We start from the raw sequence: 17,081 nt of genomic DNA, 5'->3' as shown, positions 1-17,081 counted from the left end.
GGCACAGATGGCCAGAGTGTAAACATCAGCATCTATGTTTGAAGAAGGATCCTAATGTAACAGCAGTAAAAGTGTTAATATGTGAGTGTCCTCTGTCCCCCCCTCCCCCATTCCACTGCTAAAGAGATGTTTAGTGTTACCCTCTTTATGCCTCCCCTTCCCTGCCCTCTAAGGGGAAGGCTGCCTTTGTCAGCTAGTTCCTGGGATCTTGTGAAGCAGAATCAGGGCAAGTGACTGAGAGAACTTGGAGAACCTGGCCCGCACTGGGAATGGCTGAGAATGACCACTGAGGAGATAAAAAGAATAAAGAGAGAGGAAAGGGAGAGGTAGGGAAGAAGAATTGTATTGATTGACTTTTGGTGGTGAATTCCGGTGAGGGATTGAAGATACTGAGAATGCGACAAATAGGAGTGCCTAAAGAATTTATCAGTAAGACTATCAGATACTTTTTGATGTTTTCTCATAAGTGAGCCAGGATTTTAGCTGCTTTTGCTTCTGAATGTGGTTCTTGTAATGCCTACAGCAAATAGGCCATGTAAGACCCCTGTTCCCAATTGAGCTACACTAAAACAGAGCACAGTGAGAGCTCAACGGCACATGACACATCCACAGGCATTCAGAAACTATTCAATGGATTGCTAAGACCACATTGTGTACATTTATGATATGAAAACACAGGTTCTGAGGAGCAAGCCCATGACCCCCAAACCATGGCCTTTTCACTGCTTTCAACTGAGTGACAGGAACCCGTAAAACCCTTATTTTTAATTGTTATCCACCTAATAGCCACCGGCATTCAGAATTCATCACTGTGGTCATTTTTATAAAATAAACATCAGCTGCCCCCTTACATAGTCTCTCTATTTACACTGCACCATCACTGTGACACAGAGCTCAGCACCTCCTTGCAAGCCCCAGAATGAATCCACTTGGCATATTTTCACTCACTTTAAAATGAATTCACTTACTAACACACACACACACACACACACACACACACACACACACACACACAAAGAAGTGAGCAATGTAGATTTTGGAAAAGATGTAAGACAGAGGGTGAGATTACATTGCACAGCTTAAAAGCCATCATCAGTCGAATTTGTTCTTCCTCTGCTGCCTCCCCTATGACCAGCTTTGCTCTCAACTGCACCCTTCCTTCAGGATATCCCCCTTTGCAGTAACCGCAGATGCCTTCCCTTTTATTAGGCACCATGTGCTGCCCTGCCCCAGCTTCTCTCTCCACACTTGCATTCCCCAATAAATAACTGCTTAGGGGGAAAAAATCCTCTAGTTTCTAGGACTCACTCTCCTTAGAAGGATAATGGGAGGGTATAAATAACAACAAAGGAAATTCATTCACTCTTTTCCTTTGGTTTCCAAGCAGAAAATCTGACCCCCAGAATATAAATGCTAGGATGGGGTGCTCTAAGGGACTGCCTTGGCCAGAAGCCTCCCCCTGCACCCCGGAACTCCTCTCCCATTGGCAGTGTGCTGCCACCCCTCAGCACAACCAGACAAGTTGTTTGCTGGCCAGTGCCACCACTGCAGGGCCAGGAGTGGAAAGGCAGGGGGGACCTGTCTTCTTGCCCAGCTCAGCAGCTCACTGAAGAGGCCCACGGCTACCAATAACTACACACAACAGCCTAGAGCCAGCTTGCACCCTTGTCCATGCAGCATCGGTGTTTGCCTGCAGAAACAAATTATAGGTTTCCTTACAAAAGCACAGAGAAGGCCTTTCTAATCATGCCCCCAATTCAGGAAATAAAAGAAATGTTTGACCTTATAAAAATCAAGAATATCTGCTTGACAGAAAACTTCATCACAAAGGTCAGAAGACAGATGGCAAATTGAGAAAAAACTTTCATCACAGATAAAGGGATCCTCTTCCCTAATATATAAGGAGTTCTGAGAAACCTATTTTTAAAGAAAACTAAGGCAATCAAAAAACAGGCAGGGGAAGAAACAGATGGATAAAGAAATACCAGTAGCCCTTAAACATACACAAAGTGTTTGATCACACTCTTAAATAGATTTGCAAACTTAAACTGGCCCTGACATGTTATTTCTCACAGCAAACGCATTGTTGGCAATAATTCTCAAAGCTGGAAATGCACACAGCCTTTGGCCTGGTGATCCCACTTTAGGGAATTTCTCCCGCAGGTAATAGTTGCACATCTATACCATGAATTTCTACAAGGCAATCCAATAAGACCACCACTGTGAGTGAAAGTCAAAGAATTGAAAGGGGGAAAAAAAGGGCCCATTAAAAGATTTTTGGTTAAATAAATTATAGCTCATTCATGCAGTGGAATACTACACAGGTGAAATAAATAAATCAATAAATAACCTACCGAAGGCAGAGAAGCGTGTGAGTCTGAGCTCAGCGTCTTGAGGCGGGTTAGCCATTGCTACATAGTCCAGCTCATGGAGATCTTTGAGGCATGTGATCGAGTTTACGTGGTGATGGAGCTGGCCACAGGAGGTGACCTTTTCGATCGACTCGTTACTCAGAGATCCTTTACAGAGCAGGACGCTGTGAGAATCCTCCGGATGGTTGCCGATGGGATCAGGTATTTGCACACTTTGAGAATAACTCATCGGGACCTAAAGCCTGAAAATCTCTTATACTATCATCCAGGTGCTGAGTCGAAAATTTTAATCACCGATTTTGGGTTGGCAAACTCTGGGGACAAAAGTGGTGACTGGATGATGAGGACGCTCTGTGGAACACTGGAGTACATAGCCCCCGAGGTTTTGCTAAGAAAACCTTATACCAGTGCAGTGGACATGTGGGCTCTTGGTGTAATTACATACGTTCTACTCAGTGGATTCCTGCCTTTTGACGATGAAAGCCACATGAGGCTGTATAGGAAAATTCTGAAAGGCAAATATCATTATACGGAAGAGGACAAGGGATCCAAAGCTAGAGTGTTCTCTAGGTATGTGCTATGTGTTGCCTTGGCCAAGTGTTTCCCAGTTGGCGAAAGACTTTATAGACAAACTACTGATTGTGGACGCTAGTCATCGCATGTCAGCTGGCCAGGTCCTGGATCACCCCTGGGTGATCACCATGGCTGCAGGGTCTTCCAGGAGGAATCTTCAGAGGGCCATTTCTTGGAACCTCATGCGGAAGTCCTCTCCCTATTCACAGGGTCCCAGATCTGCACAGTCTTCTAAGTCATATTATCCTCACAAATCAAGGCATAGGAGGAGCAAGAGAAACTTAGAGGTAGAAGAATCACCGCTTTTGTGATGGATGACCTTTAAAACCATTTTAGCTATTTTAAGCCAGATTTATTAACTGCATTAACAAGATGAGGTCAATGGGGACCGTTTCACACGATTAAGGCACTCTAGGGCATCCATTAAAGATACAGACTTTATTTTTTAGAATAGTTTTAGGTTTATAGAAAAATTGAGCAGATAGTGCAGCAAGTTCCCATTTACCTTCAGCTCCCCTCCACATTCTCCCCTAATTATTAACATCTTACATCACATTTCTGTGGTATGTTTGTTACAATTGTTGATCCAGTATTGGTACATCATGATTATTAACTAAAGTTAAATACTACAGTCCACTTGTACAGTTCTTTGGGTTTTGACAAATACATATCATGGCCTGAAAATCCCCTGTGCATCACCTATTCATCGAGAACCCTTGAACCCTCAATCCCTGACAACCATTGATCATTTTTCTGTCTCTATAATTTTGTCTTTTCCAGAATGTCACATAGTTGAAATCATATAGTATGTAGCCTGTGTAGATTTGCTTCTTTCACTTAGCAATACGCATTTAAGGTCCTTCCCTGTCTTTTTGTGGCTTTATAAAAGCTCATTTCTTTTTTATCACTGACTAGTATTCCACAGTCTGTTTAGCTAATCACCTATTGGAGCATTTTGGTTGTTTCCAGTTTGCATAATTATGAATAAAGCTGCTGTAAACAAACAAACAAAAAAAAACCTACCAAACTAATAATCAATACAAAAAGACTGTCAAAATATAGTTAAATGGACAAAAAAATCAAAGTGCAGAACCCTATGTATAATATGCAATCTTTTATGCAAGAATAAAAAAGGAGGGCTAATTAGATTTTCCATCTTTGTAATTTCAAAAAGAAGCTTGTGAGGACGTATAAACTAAAAAGAACAGTGATTTCTGCGGGAGAGAGAACTGGGTAGAGGACAAGGGTAGGAGTAAGACTTTTCTCTGTGTAACTTTTTAAACCTTCTGGTTGGGGAACCACATGAACGATGAAGAAAGAAAGGAAGGGAAGGAGGAAGGGATTGAAGACATGGTCAGCTCTCCCTCCACTACAAAGAGAGGGAGAAGGGGGTTATGAATAATCCCAAATCCCAATTAAAGCAAAACTCAGACAACCCTCCATTATCAGCAGGTGGAAGGAGCCGGAAGGCACCCCCTCCCAACTTGCCTTTGGGTCTTCCCCAGGGGCAATGACTGCTCAGCAAGGATAAGTGAAAGGACCTCAGAGGAGAGGAGCCAAAACTTGTGGGTACACAGCAAGCAGAAGGCGGAGGGGCTCCAGGTGACAGCCCTTTCTTGGAGGCTTCACCTGCCCAGCCAGTGTCTTTGCCAAGCCCCTCTGGAGGAGCAGGTGTGCATTACCACCCTCCTGCAACCAACCTCAACTCATCCGCAAACCAGTTAGAAGTGGGGATGAACCAGCATTGCCTGTGGTTACAAAATGCAGCTAGTCCTCATTGACAGGCTGCTGAGTCATATTTAACGTATTTGAGGTCTTACAAATTCTTAACCTGGGGTCGGTGGACCTTTAAGGGACTGAAATGGTAAGCAAACAATTGTGTTTCTACACGTGCATTTGGAGGTGGGGGAAGAAGGCACTTTCTTCAGATTCAAAAAAGGAATCCTTGACCTTAAAAAGGTCAAGACTCCTAGCATTCTAGGGTTATCAAAAATCCCCAACCCTCACCCTTCTCCTCCATCTCCCTCCCTACTACTGGGAACCTGAAGGAATGACAGGCCCAAAATTTCACAGCAAGTCAGGGGCAGAGCCAGAACCCAGGTGCCCCACGCTCTTCCAACCGCGCCCACGCGGGGTCCCCGACCCACCTGACGGTGAGGGGCAGCGGAGGCCGGGGGCCTGGGAGGTGGTGGTGGAGTCTCTCCTCCTGCTCCTGCTCCTGGCCCTGGCTGAGCTCCTGGAACATGGAGCTGAGGCCGGCGACGGTGCCCTTCTGGATGGCGCGGAGCGAGTGGCGCCGGTATTCATCCCGGGCGCGCTGGGCGCTGCGACTCCTCTCCTCATCCGCCGCCTTGGACCGGCGCACTGGACCGGGCGAGAGAGTGCGTCAGCCCAGACCTGCAGCCCAGGCCGCGCGCTGCGTGAGCTAAGGCCAGGATGCAGGCCAGGAGCCCCAGGACTCACCCTGAACCCACTGCCCAGGCCCATCGTCGGCTCCATGGAGTCCTAGAGTCCTGGCATGGCAAGGGGCCCAGTCCTAGCTGGCAGCCTTAGGGGAACCTGTTCCTATCAGATAAAGACATTCATGACAGTGGAGGGTCATCAGGCTGATCCTGTGACCCCATTCCAGGATTACCAAGCAACCTTTGGAAGGAAATTTACATCCCCTATATATTTCTTTTTGGAACTGTCTTGCCCAGGGCAGCTTCTCAAACCCTGCACCCATCTACACAGCCTCAAGGGCACCTGTTCAGCATCTCCAAACTGCCATCACCCCCATTACTCCTATTAATTGGGGGGCTTACTCTATGCCAAGCCCTGGACTCAGAAGTTTACCTGCACTTCTCCCAAACATCAAGGTAGGGTGCATCGTGATTCCCGCTCTAAAGGTGAGGAAACCTGGCTCCTCAGAATCTAAGCAACTTGCCCAAAGCCAAATAGCCAGGATCAAAACCTGGTGTGCCTGGCACTAAACCCATGCAGCTCTTTCCACCACATGGACCCCAACTTTCAAGCTTCCTTCATTTAAAACCAGGTGTATCCGACACCAGAGCCCCTGCTCTTTCTTACAAAAGGCCACACGAGCATTTAAAGGCCACCAAATCAACCTCTTCATGCTGCTCCTGTGGAAACAAGGCCCAAAGAGGGACAGTGATGTGCCCAGCTGGATCAGGAGCCAAACCAGGACAGGAACCATCCTTTCTGCTACCACAAGATGAATTTTTGGAAACACCCATGCCCTAATTCTGGTGCCCTTTCATTTTTGGTTTCCTGTGACAAAGACTGTTTTTCTAACTCTTGACCAAGCTACCAGCCTTGCTCCTTGGGCACCCCTCCCTGCTCCTCCATCCTGACTACCTTGAAACCAGTCTTGAAGTTGTGGGATGGCAGGGAAAAAGTAACTCCGACTGCATTAAAAAAAAAAAAAAAAAAAAGGAAGAAAGACAACTTCAGACCCTAAGTATTCTAAGTATCATACTTGCCCCCAATCTCCCCTTCCTCTCTCCCTCTCCCACCAGCTACCCAGGCCCTTGAGAAGCTCCTAAGGAGGCAGGTCCTTCTCTCCCTCCTTCTCTCCCAGCCCTTACAGATTCCAGGTGGCCTAATTATGGCAAAGGAAAACATTCCTAATCAAGTGGTCCTAGTGCAACCTCAGTAAATCCCTCACCCACCCCAGTGATCAACCCCCAATTATCCAGGGCTTTTCCTCCAACCCACTGCCAGCCCTTAAAAATCTTGCTGTCCGTGATAGATTGAATTGTGTACTCCAGTTCAGACCCAGTCCTGGTCTGCCTTCTGGTGGGTGTGGACCCACTGTAAGTAAGATTTCTTCAAGATGCCACTGCAGTTAAGGTGGGGCTCCACTGAATCTGGTTGGGCTTTGAGCCGGGTTACTGGAGTCCTTTATCAGCAGAATGAAAGTCAGAGAGAGAAGCCAGGAGATGTCACCATGTGCACTGCCATGTGACAGAAAAGCCAAGGACCAAGGATCACCAGCAGCCAGCCCCAGAGCACCACAGTCTTTGGAAAGAAAGCATTGCCTTGCTGATGTCTCAGTTTTTAACTTCTCTTAGCCACCTCAAAACCACAAGCCAATAAATTCCCACTTTTTAGGCCAACCCAATGTATGGTATTTGTTTTGGCTGCCTGGAAAATAAAACAATGTCCTTCGTTTCAAGGGAGTTAAGTTCTACTCATTGCCCCCTGCTACAGTAGCCCCAAATAAAGTCAACTTTGCCTGTTTAACATTGTCTGGTACAGCCTTTCCTTTGATAAATGTGACTGTGAGAGCTGGTAGGTTGGTGTGTTGGAAGGAGGGGAAAAAGGATCCTCTGATAACCCTGTCATTCTACATATTAAAATGCCAAGCAGCTCCTCTCCAGCCTTCACCTTTCTGTGCTTCTCAAGGCAGGGCTGTGACTCAGCCAAGTGACCCTGAAAAGACATCTGTGTGCTGCTGCTCTAAAACTCAAAAGGCAGATCTGGAACTGGGAAAATGCCGAGAGAAAGAACAAAGCCTATTGGAAATAAGGTCCTGAATTAAGACTAATTATTTTGTGGTCTGCTTGCATTTTGTCAGCTCCTTTCCTGCCTCTAAAATCCAGTTCTTTTGTAGAGAGCTGTTGAAGCTGACCTTGTTTTCCTAATTGTGCAAGGCTAATGACTGCCCTGGCCCAAGCAGACCACCTTGCTTTCCTGAAATCAAATCTGATGCTGATGAACGTGGATTATCACTGCCCCCAAAGAATTTGCAGGAGAAACACCCCAAATAAATACTGAATGGAGCTGTGGTGAGGTGTGTCACAAGGTGCTGTGAGACCCCAGAGAAGGGGCACCTAACTCAGATAGGGAAATCCTTCTGGAGGAGTAACAGCCGAGCTGATGCCTGGTGGGCATGTGGGCTTCAACCAAGAGAGGAAGAGAGACCAAGGAGAGGGTACTGTAGAAGCTCAGGTCAGAGGTCCAGAGACAAGGGACCAAAGGCATGGGTCAGTGTGACTGGAGGGAAGCCCTCCTATAAAAGGGGCAAGAGCTCAACGGAGGCTGAGGAAAACGAAAAGGCCATATAGGAAACCAATAAATTCTAGCTAATTAATGAGCTTTAATGTTTTACAGAGGGGTAATAGGAAGCCACTAAAAGGTTTTAGGCAGGAGAACAGGATGCTATTTGCCTTTTCAAAGATTGAGCTACAGTTTGGGGAATGAGTCTAATGGGAACAAGAATGAAGACTTGGAAGACAAAAATCTTTGCAAAGAGCAATGAGGGTCTAAGGTAAGAAACTGTCAGGAGAATGGGAGAGGAGGGTAAATTCAAAGACTATTTAGGAGATAGACTTCTTAAAAATGGCAAGTTATTTTGGAATAGTAGTGAGCAAAAGGGAGTGCAGACTGTGGGACTGAGAGGATCTTCTTGACCAAAGAGGGGAAGAGAGATGAAACAAAATAAGGTTCCAGTGGCTGAGAGATTTCAAATGGAGTCGAGAGGTCACTCTGGAGGGTATTCTTACGCACTATATAGATATCACTTTTTAGTCTTTAGTGTGTTAGAATGGCTAGAGAGAAATACCTGAAGCTGTCAAACTGCAACCCAGTGACCTTGATTCTTGAAGACTATAACTACGCAGATTGTATAGTGTGACTGTGTGACTGTGAAAACCTTGTGGCTCGCACTCCCTTTATCCAGCATATGGACAGATGAGTAGACAAATGGGGACAAAAATTAGATGAAGAATATGGAGGGATGGAGGGGATGGAAAGAGTTAGGGGCTCTTTTTTGCTTTTATTTTTATTTTGGAGTTAAGAAAAATATTCAAAAATTGATTCTGGTGATGAATGCACAACTGTATGATGGTGCTGTGAATAACTGATTGTACACTGTGGATGACTGCAGGGTGTTTGAATATATCTCAAACTGTATTTTTTTTAAAAAGTAAGTGAACAATGTGGGGAGGAAGTGAATGGAATGCTTTAGATGTTCTTTTTTTATTTTAATTTTTATTTTATTTTTTGGAGTAATGAAAATGTTCAAAGTTTTGATTGTGGTGATGACAGCACAAATATATGACAATACCATGAACAACTGATTATACACTTTGATTGACTGTATGTTATGTGATTATATCTCAATAAAATTGCATTTTTAAAAAAAAAGGAGTGCAGAATGACAACCAAGTTTCTGCCTTTAACAGCCCAGTGGATGGAAGCAAGTTGAGGGGAAGAAAAGGACTGAGTTTCAGCCCTGTTGAGGTAGACGTGCCAGTGGGATTCCAGGGAGAAAGGTCTAGTAAGCCTTTGGTTCTGGAAGATCATTATCTCTACTGCTTCATGGGCTCCCTCTCTGGTGAACTGGCCCGTGGTTCCCTGGCCCCCTACCCTCTTCTCTCCCCTGCCCAGGCAAAAAAGGGTCATTGCTATACGGACTTCAGAAGAGCCAGTTACATCCTACAGGGAAACCAAGAGCTTCAAAACAACAACAATCTATAGTAAGCTCTTGGCTGAATAAGCGAACTATCCCTGAAAATAAGTGAATACTCCTATGTACATTTGACTGCCTCAATAAAGATTTAAATTGTGTGAGTGTGTAGATGTGTTTAAATTCTGTTCCATGTGACTGTGGGCAACTTTAATTACCATATCTGTACTTCATATCCTCATCTGTAAAGTGGGGGCCTCACAGGGTTGCTTTGAGGTTTAAAGGAGACAGTGTATAGAAAGAGCTCGGACAGTCCTGGGCCTATGGTACAGATTTATTAAATATTATCTGTTGTTGTTGTTTTGTGTTTGCCATGAGATAAGGGGCTGGAATGACACATCGGTCGTCTTCGGAAAGGGTCCATCCCCACTGAGGCACAAAGGTTGGTTATTTCTCCCAATGTGGAGGTGGGGAAGTAGGGTAGGGGTGGGGATTAGTAGAGCCTTCTGGGGGCAGCCATGGACTCTTGTCAATGTCAAAAATGAAAACTTTTTTGAAAGGGGGTTCTTCCCGACTCTTGGATGAGAGAAATGGGCTGCCGAGCTGTCGAGGGGTACAGACAAAGGCCTCCTGTGACCCAGCCTGCTGGAACAGCTGTTACCTGGGAGAACGGCTGGCTTTGGCACTCAAGACATGAACCCTGAGAGATGAGCCTCGTAGAAAACAAGCAAAGGTCACCCACAGCCACGCCTGGTCTGAGGGAAAGGGCTCTCAATACCAAGGATTCCGACCTCAGCTGCCAACAGCCCTTGTCCAGTCAGCAATTCCTGATGACTGCCAACAGTGACCCCATGTGGCAGCCACTTGCAACTACAGGAGCTCCACAAAGATCAGCACACCCACACCTCGAATGGATGTTGGAACAACTCCGCTTTGGAGCAACATAAACCAGGGACCCTTGAGCAATTCAAAAGAGAGAAAGAACCCTAAAGAGGGCATTCATAGGGCATTTGGAGGCTCAGACTGGCACTGCTCTGAGTTATAGAACCAAAAATAGGTGGCATTCATTTGTACCTGGAATTTTGGGAACAGTTCAAACTGGTTATTTCCAAGGAGAAACTGCATGATTTCCCTATCCCATCAGTGGGTAAAAAAAACTCCACACTTTGAGTTATCCTTTAGCTTTCCTTCCAGCCCAAAATTCTGCTTTGTCCCACCTCACCTCCAGGCCAGATCCCATCCCCACAAGCCCTAGTAGGTTCTTCCTATAAAAACTGATGTTAAAGGCAGACTCCAAAGCACACTCTTTTCTAAGAGGGAAGGTAACGGAACCAAAATAACTTGACTCAGTACTGAGCCTGAGCACACATTATCTCATTGGGCTCTGACAATTGCCCAGGAAAGGGTGAGAAGACTCAAGCACAGATTGGTTTGAGGCCACATGGGAATCACACCGTTCGAGGAGCTGGGGGTGAACACAAGTGCCACTGGTGTCTCCAAAACATCAGCTTACACTTCTAATCAAATAGCAGCAACAACAACAATAAATGTCCAATTTTTTAAGTAATAGTATTTACCAAGTAACACTAGCTCATGTCTAAATCTCTGGTGATCTCCATGGGACCCAGCTCCATTCCCACAAGATCACGGTTGACAAATTATTAAATGAATTTCTGTGCCTGATACACTCAGAGCTTCTCAGAAACCAGAGCCTGCTCTGCTGTTTAAAATGAGTAACTCTGTATTCAAGTGATACTAAAGGGGACAATACCCTTTTTTTTTTCTAACTTGGAGAATTTAATTTAGGTGTCTTATCAAAAACTGCTGCTCCCTGGCAGATTAATAGCCCACTATATCTTTCATATTAAATTAACTGAGTGCAGAATAGCTTTGTTGGATTTGAATGACAGACTCCACAGTTTAGCTTATCATTCTTGAAGAAGACATAAAATGAGGAACTAAAATCATGGGCCTTGAATTACCACATTTTCTCTGTTTGGGTTTTTTTTGTTTTTTTTTCCTTCATTTTTTTTGTTGCCACACAGTACATTAATTAGCAATCAGGCAGCACCTGGGCTTGATGATTTCCATTCTCCATCCCTAATACAACACCAGCCCAGCCCATAACTTTCCATTTCATCAGGTAGCTACAAAAAGAAGCTCACCTATGAGTGCACCAGTCTTTTACAGCTTAGAAAGCACTTTCACTTCCTCTCTAATTTCACCCTTACAATTCCCGCCAACTCAACATAATTAGCCCCATTTTCGGAAAGAGGAAGCTGAGCAACTGAGCAAGAGCTTGCTCAAGGCCACATTGCCAAGAGGCAGAGCTGGGACAGGACTGCCAGTCCAGTGCTCTTTCCCCTACACTGCAGTAGCCTCGCATGACTTCACTTTGTGAGTGTTCACTATTTTATTCAGTATAAACCTTTGCCCTGCCTTCTTTCTCCACCTGCTGCTACTTCCATTCTGAATTTAAATGATTGAATCCTTCTTTAGCTCTTACCTTATCTTAACTTTCTAGTCTTGTTTTTCCTCATTGCCCACCAAGAACACCAGGCTGTGGCCACATCTCAGCATGTGCATGATCTAGGCACACAATGACCTTGCCTTTGCTCAGTGCTGTTCCCTCTGCTACGATGCTGTTCCCCACCATCTTTACCTCTCCATTTTTTCCCAAATCAAGATCCAAACCAAGTATGAACAAATGAGTAGGAAAATGGGGAGAAAAAGTAAATGAATAAAAGGGAGGGAGGAAGGGTATGGGATGTTTTGGGTGTTCTTTTTTACTTCTATTTTTATTGTTATTTTTATTTTTTGGAGTAAGGAAAATGTTCAAAAATTGATGGTGGTGATGCATGCACAACTATATAATGATACTGTGAACAACTGTTATACACTTTGGATGACTATATGGTATGTGAATATATTTCAATAAAATTGCGTTTAAAAAAAAAAAAAACCCAAACCAAACACCATTTCCTTAAGGCCTTTCCAAATGCTCTCCCTTCTCCAAAGGGATTTGTTCTCGCTGAGTATTTTAGAAAAACCTCTATTGGAACACTTACTCACCAAGTTGTAAGAACTTGTATATGTGATTCTCTTCTTCCAGACTGTGAGACTTTTTAGAGGAAATATGTCTAACACAATGGTTGGCATACAGTAGGTGCTTAATAAATGTATACTGCTGCTCCTCAGTCTGCCCTAGGTGCAGATCAAGAGCATCTCCCCCAAGCTTGAAGAGGAAGCTTCCTCAACCTGCCTACTGAGTCTGAGCCTCAGTTTCCCTACCAGTAAAATAAAAATGCCAAAAACCCACTCTGCTCTAAGGCTGTTCTAAGCATGAGTGGTTGGATGTAAGAAGGATTTGTGAAGGGTTTGTCAGGGGTTGGGGCATTCCATTGAATTCTGTGAGAACAAAGTAATTAACAATATTTGGCAATCCTTAAAATAACTCTAACCCATATGTGAATGGGCATGAAACAGTTAAAGAGCATCTTCCCAGCAGTTACCAATGAGTGGGGGGAAGATTCTCTTCTCCTCCTGTAGCCACCCCTGAGGCATCACTTCAGAGCCTGCCCTTGGAGGAAAATTAGGTTTGAAAACAGTATTCACATTTGCAATGTAGGAGGAAGTGACTAGTATCGCAGGACCCAGATACCACGGCCAGATGAGTACAAGGGGCAGGCAGAGATTCAGTCCTATCTGGATGACACATCTCTTGTGCTCTCCTGAATGGGAGAGCCCAGAGCCGAGGTCACTCAGATAAGAAAGGAATTTTCCTTGAGAGGAGACGATCTCAAGCTAAGGGCAGTTGCTAGAAGGCCTGGGCAATAGTGTTAACGGAACTCAAAGCGTTTCACTGAGGGGCCCCAGAAGCTGCAGCAGTGGGGAGGGGACTAGGGGACAGGGGACTGTAGGTCCACCACATCCTCTCCACCAGAGATGTCTGCTCACCCCCATTTTACCCAGGAGGCGTCAGCATAAACAAGTGTGAAAACAACTGCCATAAGGGGAACTTGGAGAGCCAAGACAGCCTGGTTTTCAAGCTCTTTGATGAATAAAACAGCAAGATGGGGCTTGGAGCACGCTGGTCCCGGTGCTCAGAGGCTTCAGCCCACAGGAAAATGCCTGCCCTGGGCTTGGACACACCCCTCAGATTGCCCTAGCCCAAGAGGCCCTGGGAACATCTGGTCAAAGACATCAATGCTAAGATGGAGGAAGAACGCTGGCATCTTAAAGATTGCAACTGCCCCAGAAAAAAGTAAAAAATAAATAAATATTGAATATAAAAATTTTAACCAATTTATCAATTCATCCAATTTCTGTTTTGGCTTATTTCTTCTCAACCACTTCATTATGTAGTAGGTCACTTGGAATTAAAAAAGAAAAATCCAACATTAAAAATAAGGTTTTCCCACCCATTCCCTTTGCCAGGTGTCCAAAATAATGTCTCCAAAGTTGCTCCTGAAGTTCTGAGTGTTTATGACTGGCACAAATTAAATAAATATCACTTTAAGAGGATGTCAGTGCAAATGGTGGATTAAGGACTTCCAAAAATCTTTTACTACCTAAAAGCAATGAGAACACAGGCAAAAATTACCAGAATCAACTTTCTTATAAGGCTAGAAATCTGAGGAGCATTGACTCAAGAAAAAATGGAACATTCTCCACGAAAGTCCATATGGTAGGCCATAAAACAAGCCTAAATAAATTTAAAAGAATTGAAATCATACAATGTATGTTTTCCAACCACAATGGAATGAAATTAGAAATCAGTAACAGAAAGAAATTTAGGGAATTCAAAAATATGTGGATATTTTTAAAACATGCCCCTAAATAACCAACGGGTCAAGGAAGAAATCACAGAGGAAATTAGAAAATATTTTGAGAGGAATGAAAATGAAGGCACAACATATCAAAACTTTTTGGATGCAGCAAGTACAAAACTTAGAGGGAAATTCGTTACTATAAATTCCTACATTAAAAAAGATCTCAAATCAATACCCTAATGTTCCAACTTAAGATATTGGAAGGAGACTAGCAAACTGAACCCAGGGTAAGCAGGAAAAAAGAAATAATAAGAGTAGAGCAGAAATTAATGACATGGAGGTTAGAAAAACAATAGAAAAAACAACAAAACCAAAAGTTGTTTCCCTGAAAAGATCAACAAAATTGACTAACTTTAGCTAGTTTGACCAAGAAAAAAAAAAGAGAGAAGATTCAAATTACTAAAATTAGCAAGGACAGAGGGAGTATTATTGGCATTACAGAAATAAAAGGGATTATAATAGAATATTATGAACAATTGTACAGCCACAAATAAGGTAACTAGTTGAATTGGAAAATACCTAGGAAAATAGAAACTACCAAAAACCTACTTAGGAAAAAACAGAAAATCTGAATAGACATGTAACAAGTAAACATACTAAATTAGTAATCAAAAAACAATCCTCAAAGAAAAGCTCTGGACCACTGAATGGCTTGTGGTGAATTCTATCAAACACTTAAAGAAGTATTCTAACTCTTCACAAACTCTTCCAAAAAATAGAAGAGAAGGGAATACTTCCTCACTTGTTCTTTGGGGCCAGTATTACCCTGATACTTCCAAATATCACAAGACACAAAACATCACAAGAGAAGAAAACTGTATTCATATCGCTTATGAATACAGACACAAAAATCCTCAAAAAAGTACTAGTAAACTGAATTCAGAAACACACAAAGGATATACTATGACCAAGTGGAATTTATCCCAGAAATGCAAGATTGTTTTAACATATAAAAAATCCACATAGTAATCTCAAGAGCTGCAGAAAAAGCATTTAACAAATCCAACAGTCTTTCGTGTCTGAAAAAAAAAAATTCAAAAATTTAGGAAAGAAGGGAACTTCCTCAACCTGATAAAGGGCATCTACAAAAAATTTAAATAAAAAAAAAAACTTACAGGTAACACAATACTTAACAGTGAAAGCCTGAAAATTTTCCTCCAAAGATCAGAAACAAGACAAGGATGTCCTCTCTTGCAACTTTTATTCAACGTCTCAATATTTTACTGGATGTTTCAGCCTAGGGCAAGTTAGCAAGAGAAAAGAAATACATGGCATACACATTGGAAAGGAGAAAGAAAACTATCTGTATTTGCATACAAATTGATCTTGTATGTATGAGTATTGTAAGGAACCTATAAAACAACTAATAGAGCTAATTAGCAAGTTCAGCAATGTTGCAGGACACAAGTCAATAAAAGTCAATTGTATTTCTACATGCTAGCAATGAACAATCCAAAAATGAAATTAAGAAAATAATTCCATTTACAATAGTATTAAAAATAGTAAAGTACTAAAAAATAAATTTATTAAACAAAATGCAAGGCATATACTAAAACTAAAAAATGTCATTGAAAGCAATTAAAGAAGACTTAAATAAATAGAAAGATACCCCATGTCCATGGATTGGAAGACAGTATTATTAAGATGGAATTATTTCCCAAACTGATCTATAGATTCAACAAAATTCCTATCCAATGAACTTTTTCTTTTTTTCAAGAAATTGACAAGCTAATCCTAAAATTCATATGGAAATGAAAGGAATCCAGAATAGTCAAAACTATCTTGAAAAAGAACAACAATGTTTGAAGACTCACACTTTTCAATGTCAAAACTTATTACAAAGCTGCAGTAATCGAGACTGGAATAAGGGAGGAGGGACAAGATGGCAGCATAGAGAGGAGTGGAAGCTAAGTAGTCCCCCTGGAACAACTACAAAAAACCAGAAACAACTAGTAAATAATCCAGAATAACTGCGGGGGGACAAACGAGACCATCCACTCATCATACACCAACCTGAATTGGGAGGAATGCCCGAGAACACAGCATAAAATCTGTAAGTAAAACCTGCGGAACCAGGTCGGGAGATCCCCTCCCCCATAGCCCGAGCTGCGGAGCCTCGTGGTGCCAGAGAGAAGCTCTCTCCCAGCAAGCGAATATAGCTCAGCTGAGCTCTAACTGGGGTTTTAAGTAGCGAGTGTGAACTGCTCACTACAGGTACGCATCCCCAAAAAACAGACTGAGGCTTTGGGTGACGACTGACCTGGGAGAGCCGGAGAGTCGCCTTGGACTGGGTCTGAAGGGGACTATCTGTTTCTTTTTCGGCTCAGTGGAGAAAGCCCCAGTCATTTTCAGTTTCCAGGGCTGTGACTCTGGGAAGGGTGGAGACACCACAAGCAGAGAGTGAGACCATTGAAATGCTAATGACCTCCACCTGGGGGCTCTGTCTTCTCTAGGAGGAAAGGGGTGGGGCCCTTTCCATTCAGAACCAGACCCCAGAGCCTGGGGGAACACGGCCATACCTCCTCACACCAGTCAAGAATTATAGGCTAACAGGCGTCACCTGCTGGGCAGAAAAGCACAGTGACCTGAGGCATCAAAGGGCGGAGCAATTTTCTAAGACACACCCTCAGGGAAATCAGATACTGAATATTTCTTCCCTCTGGGACCTGAGCCTGTTCTGGTCTGGGAAAACCTGATTTGGATAACCAAGGAAACCATGCCTAGACAACAGAAAATTACAACCTACACTAGGAAAAACAAAGTTATGGCCCAGTCAAAGGAACAAACGTACACTTCAACTGAGATACAGGAATTTAAACAACTAATGCTAAATCAATTCAAAAAGTTTAGAGAAGATATTGCAAAAGAGATAGAGGCTGTAAAGGAAGCACT

General features: G+C 43.3%; 2 protein-coding genes across 2 annotated transcripts in view; one reads left to right on the top strand and one right to left on the bottom strand.

Moving 5' to 3' along the window:
- Nucleotides 1-17,081, bottom strand: part of SH2D4B (SH2 domain containing 4B) — a 108,042-nt gene that overhangs the window by 35,664 nt on the left and 55,297 nt on the right. Inside the window, exon 5 of the mRNA XM_037805317.1 lies at nt 5,093-5,309. Coding sequence (XP_037661245.1) covers nt 5,093-5,309 — 217 coding nt within the window. The remainder of the gene's footprint in view (nt 1-5,092; nt 5,310-17,081) is intronic.
- On the top strand, nt 8-3,256 carry LOC119510731 (serine/threonine-protein kinase H2-like). Its single transcript, XM_037805096.1, has 4 exons — nt 8-18; nt 310-326; nt 2,366-2,909; nt 2,959-3,256. The coding sequence occupies exons 1-4, from the start codon at nt 8-10 to the stop codon at nt 3,254-3,256; spliced, it is 870 nt and encodes a 289-aa protein (XP_037661024.1).

This window comes from Choloepus didactylus, chromosome 15 (assembly GCF_015220235.1).
Source record: "Choloepus didactylus isolate mChoDid1 chromosome 15, mChoDid1.pri, whole genome shotgun sequence".
NCBI lineage: Eukaryota > Metazoa > Chordata > Mammalia > Pilosa > Megalonychidae > Choloepus > Choloepus didactylus.
This window is presented reverse-complemented; position numbering and strand designations above follow the sequence as displayed.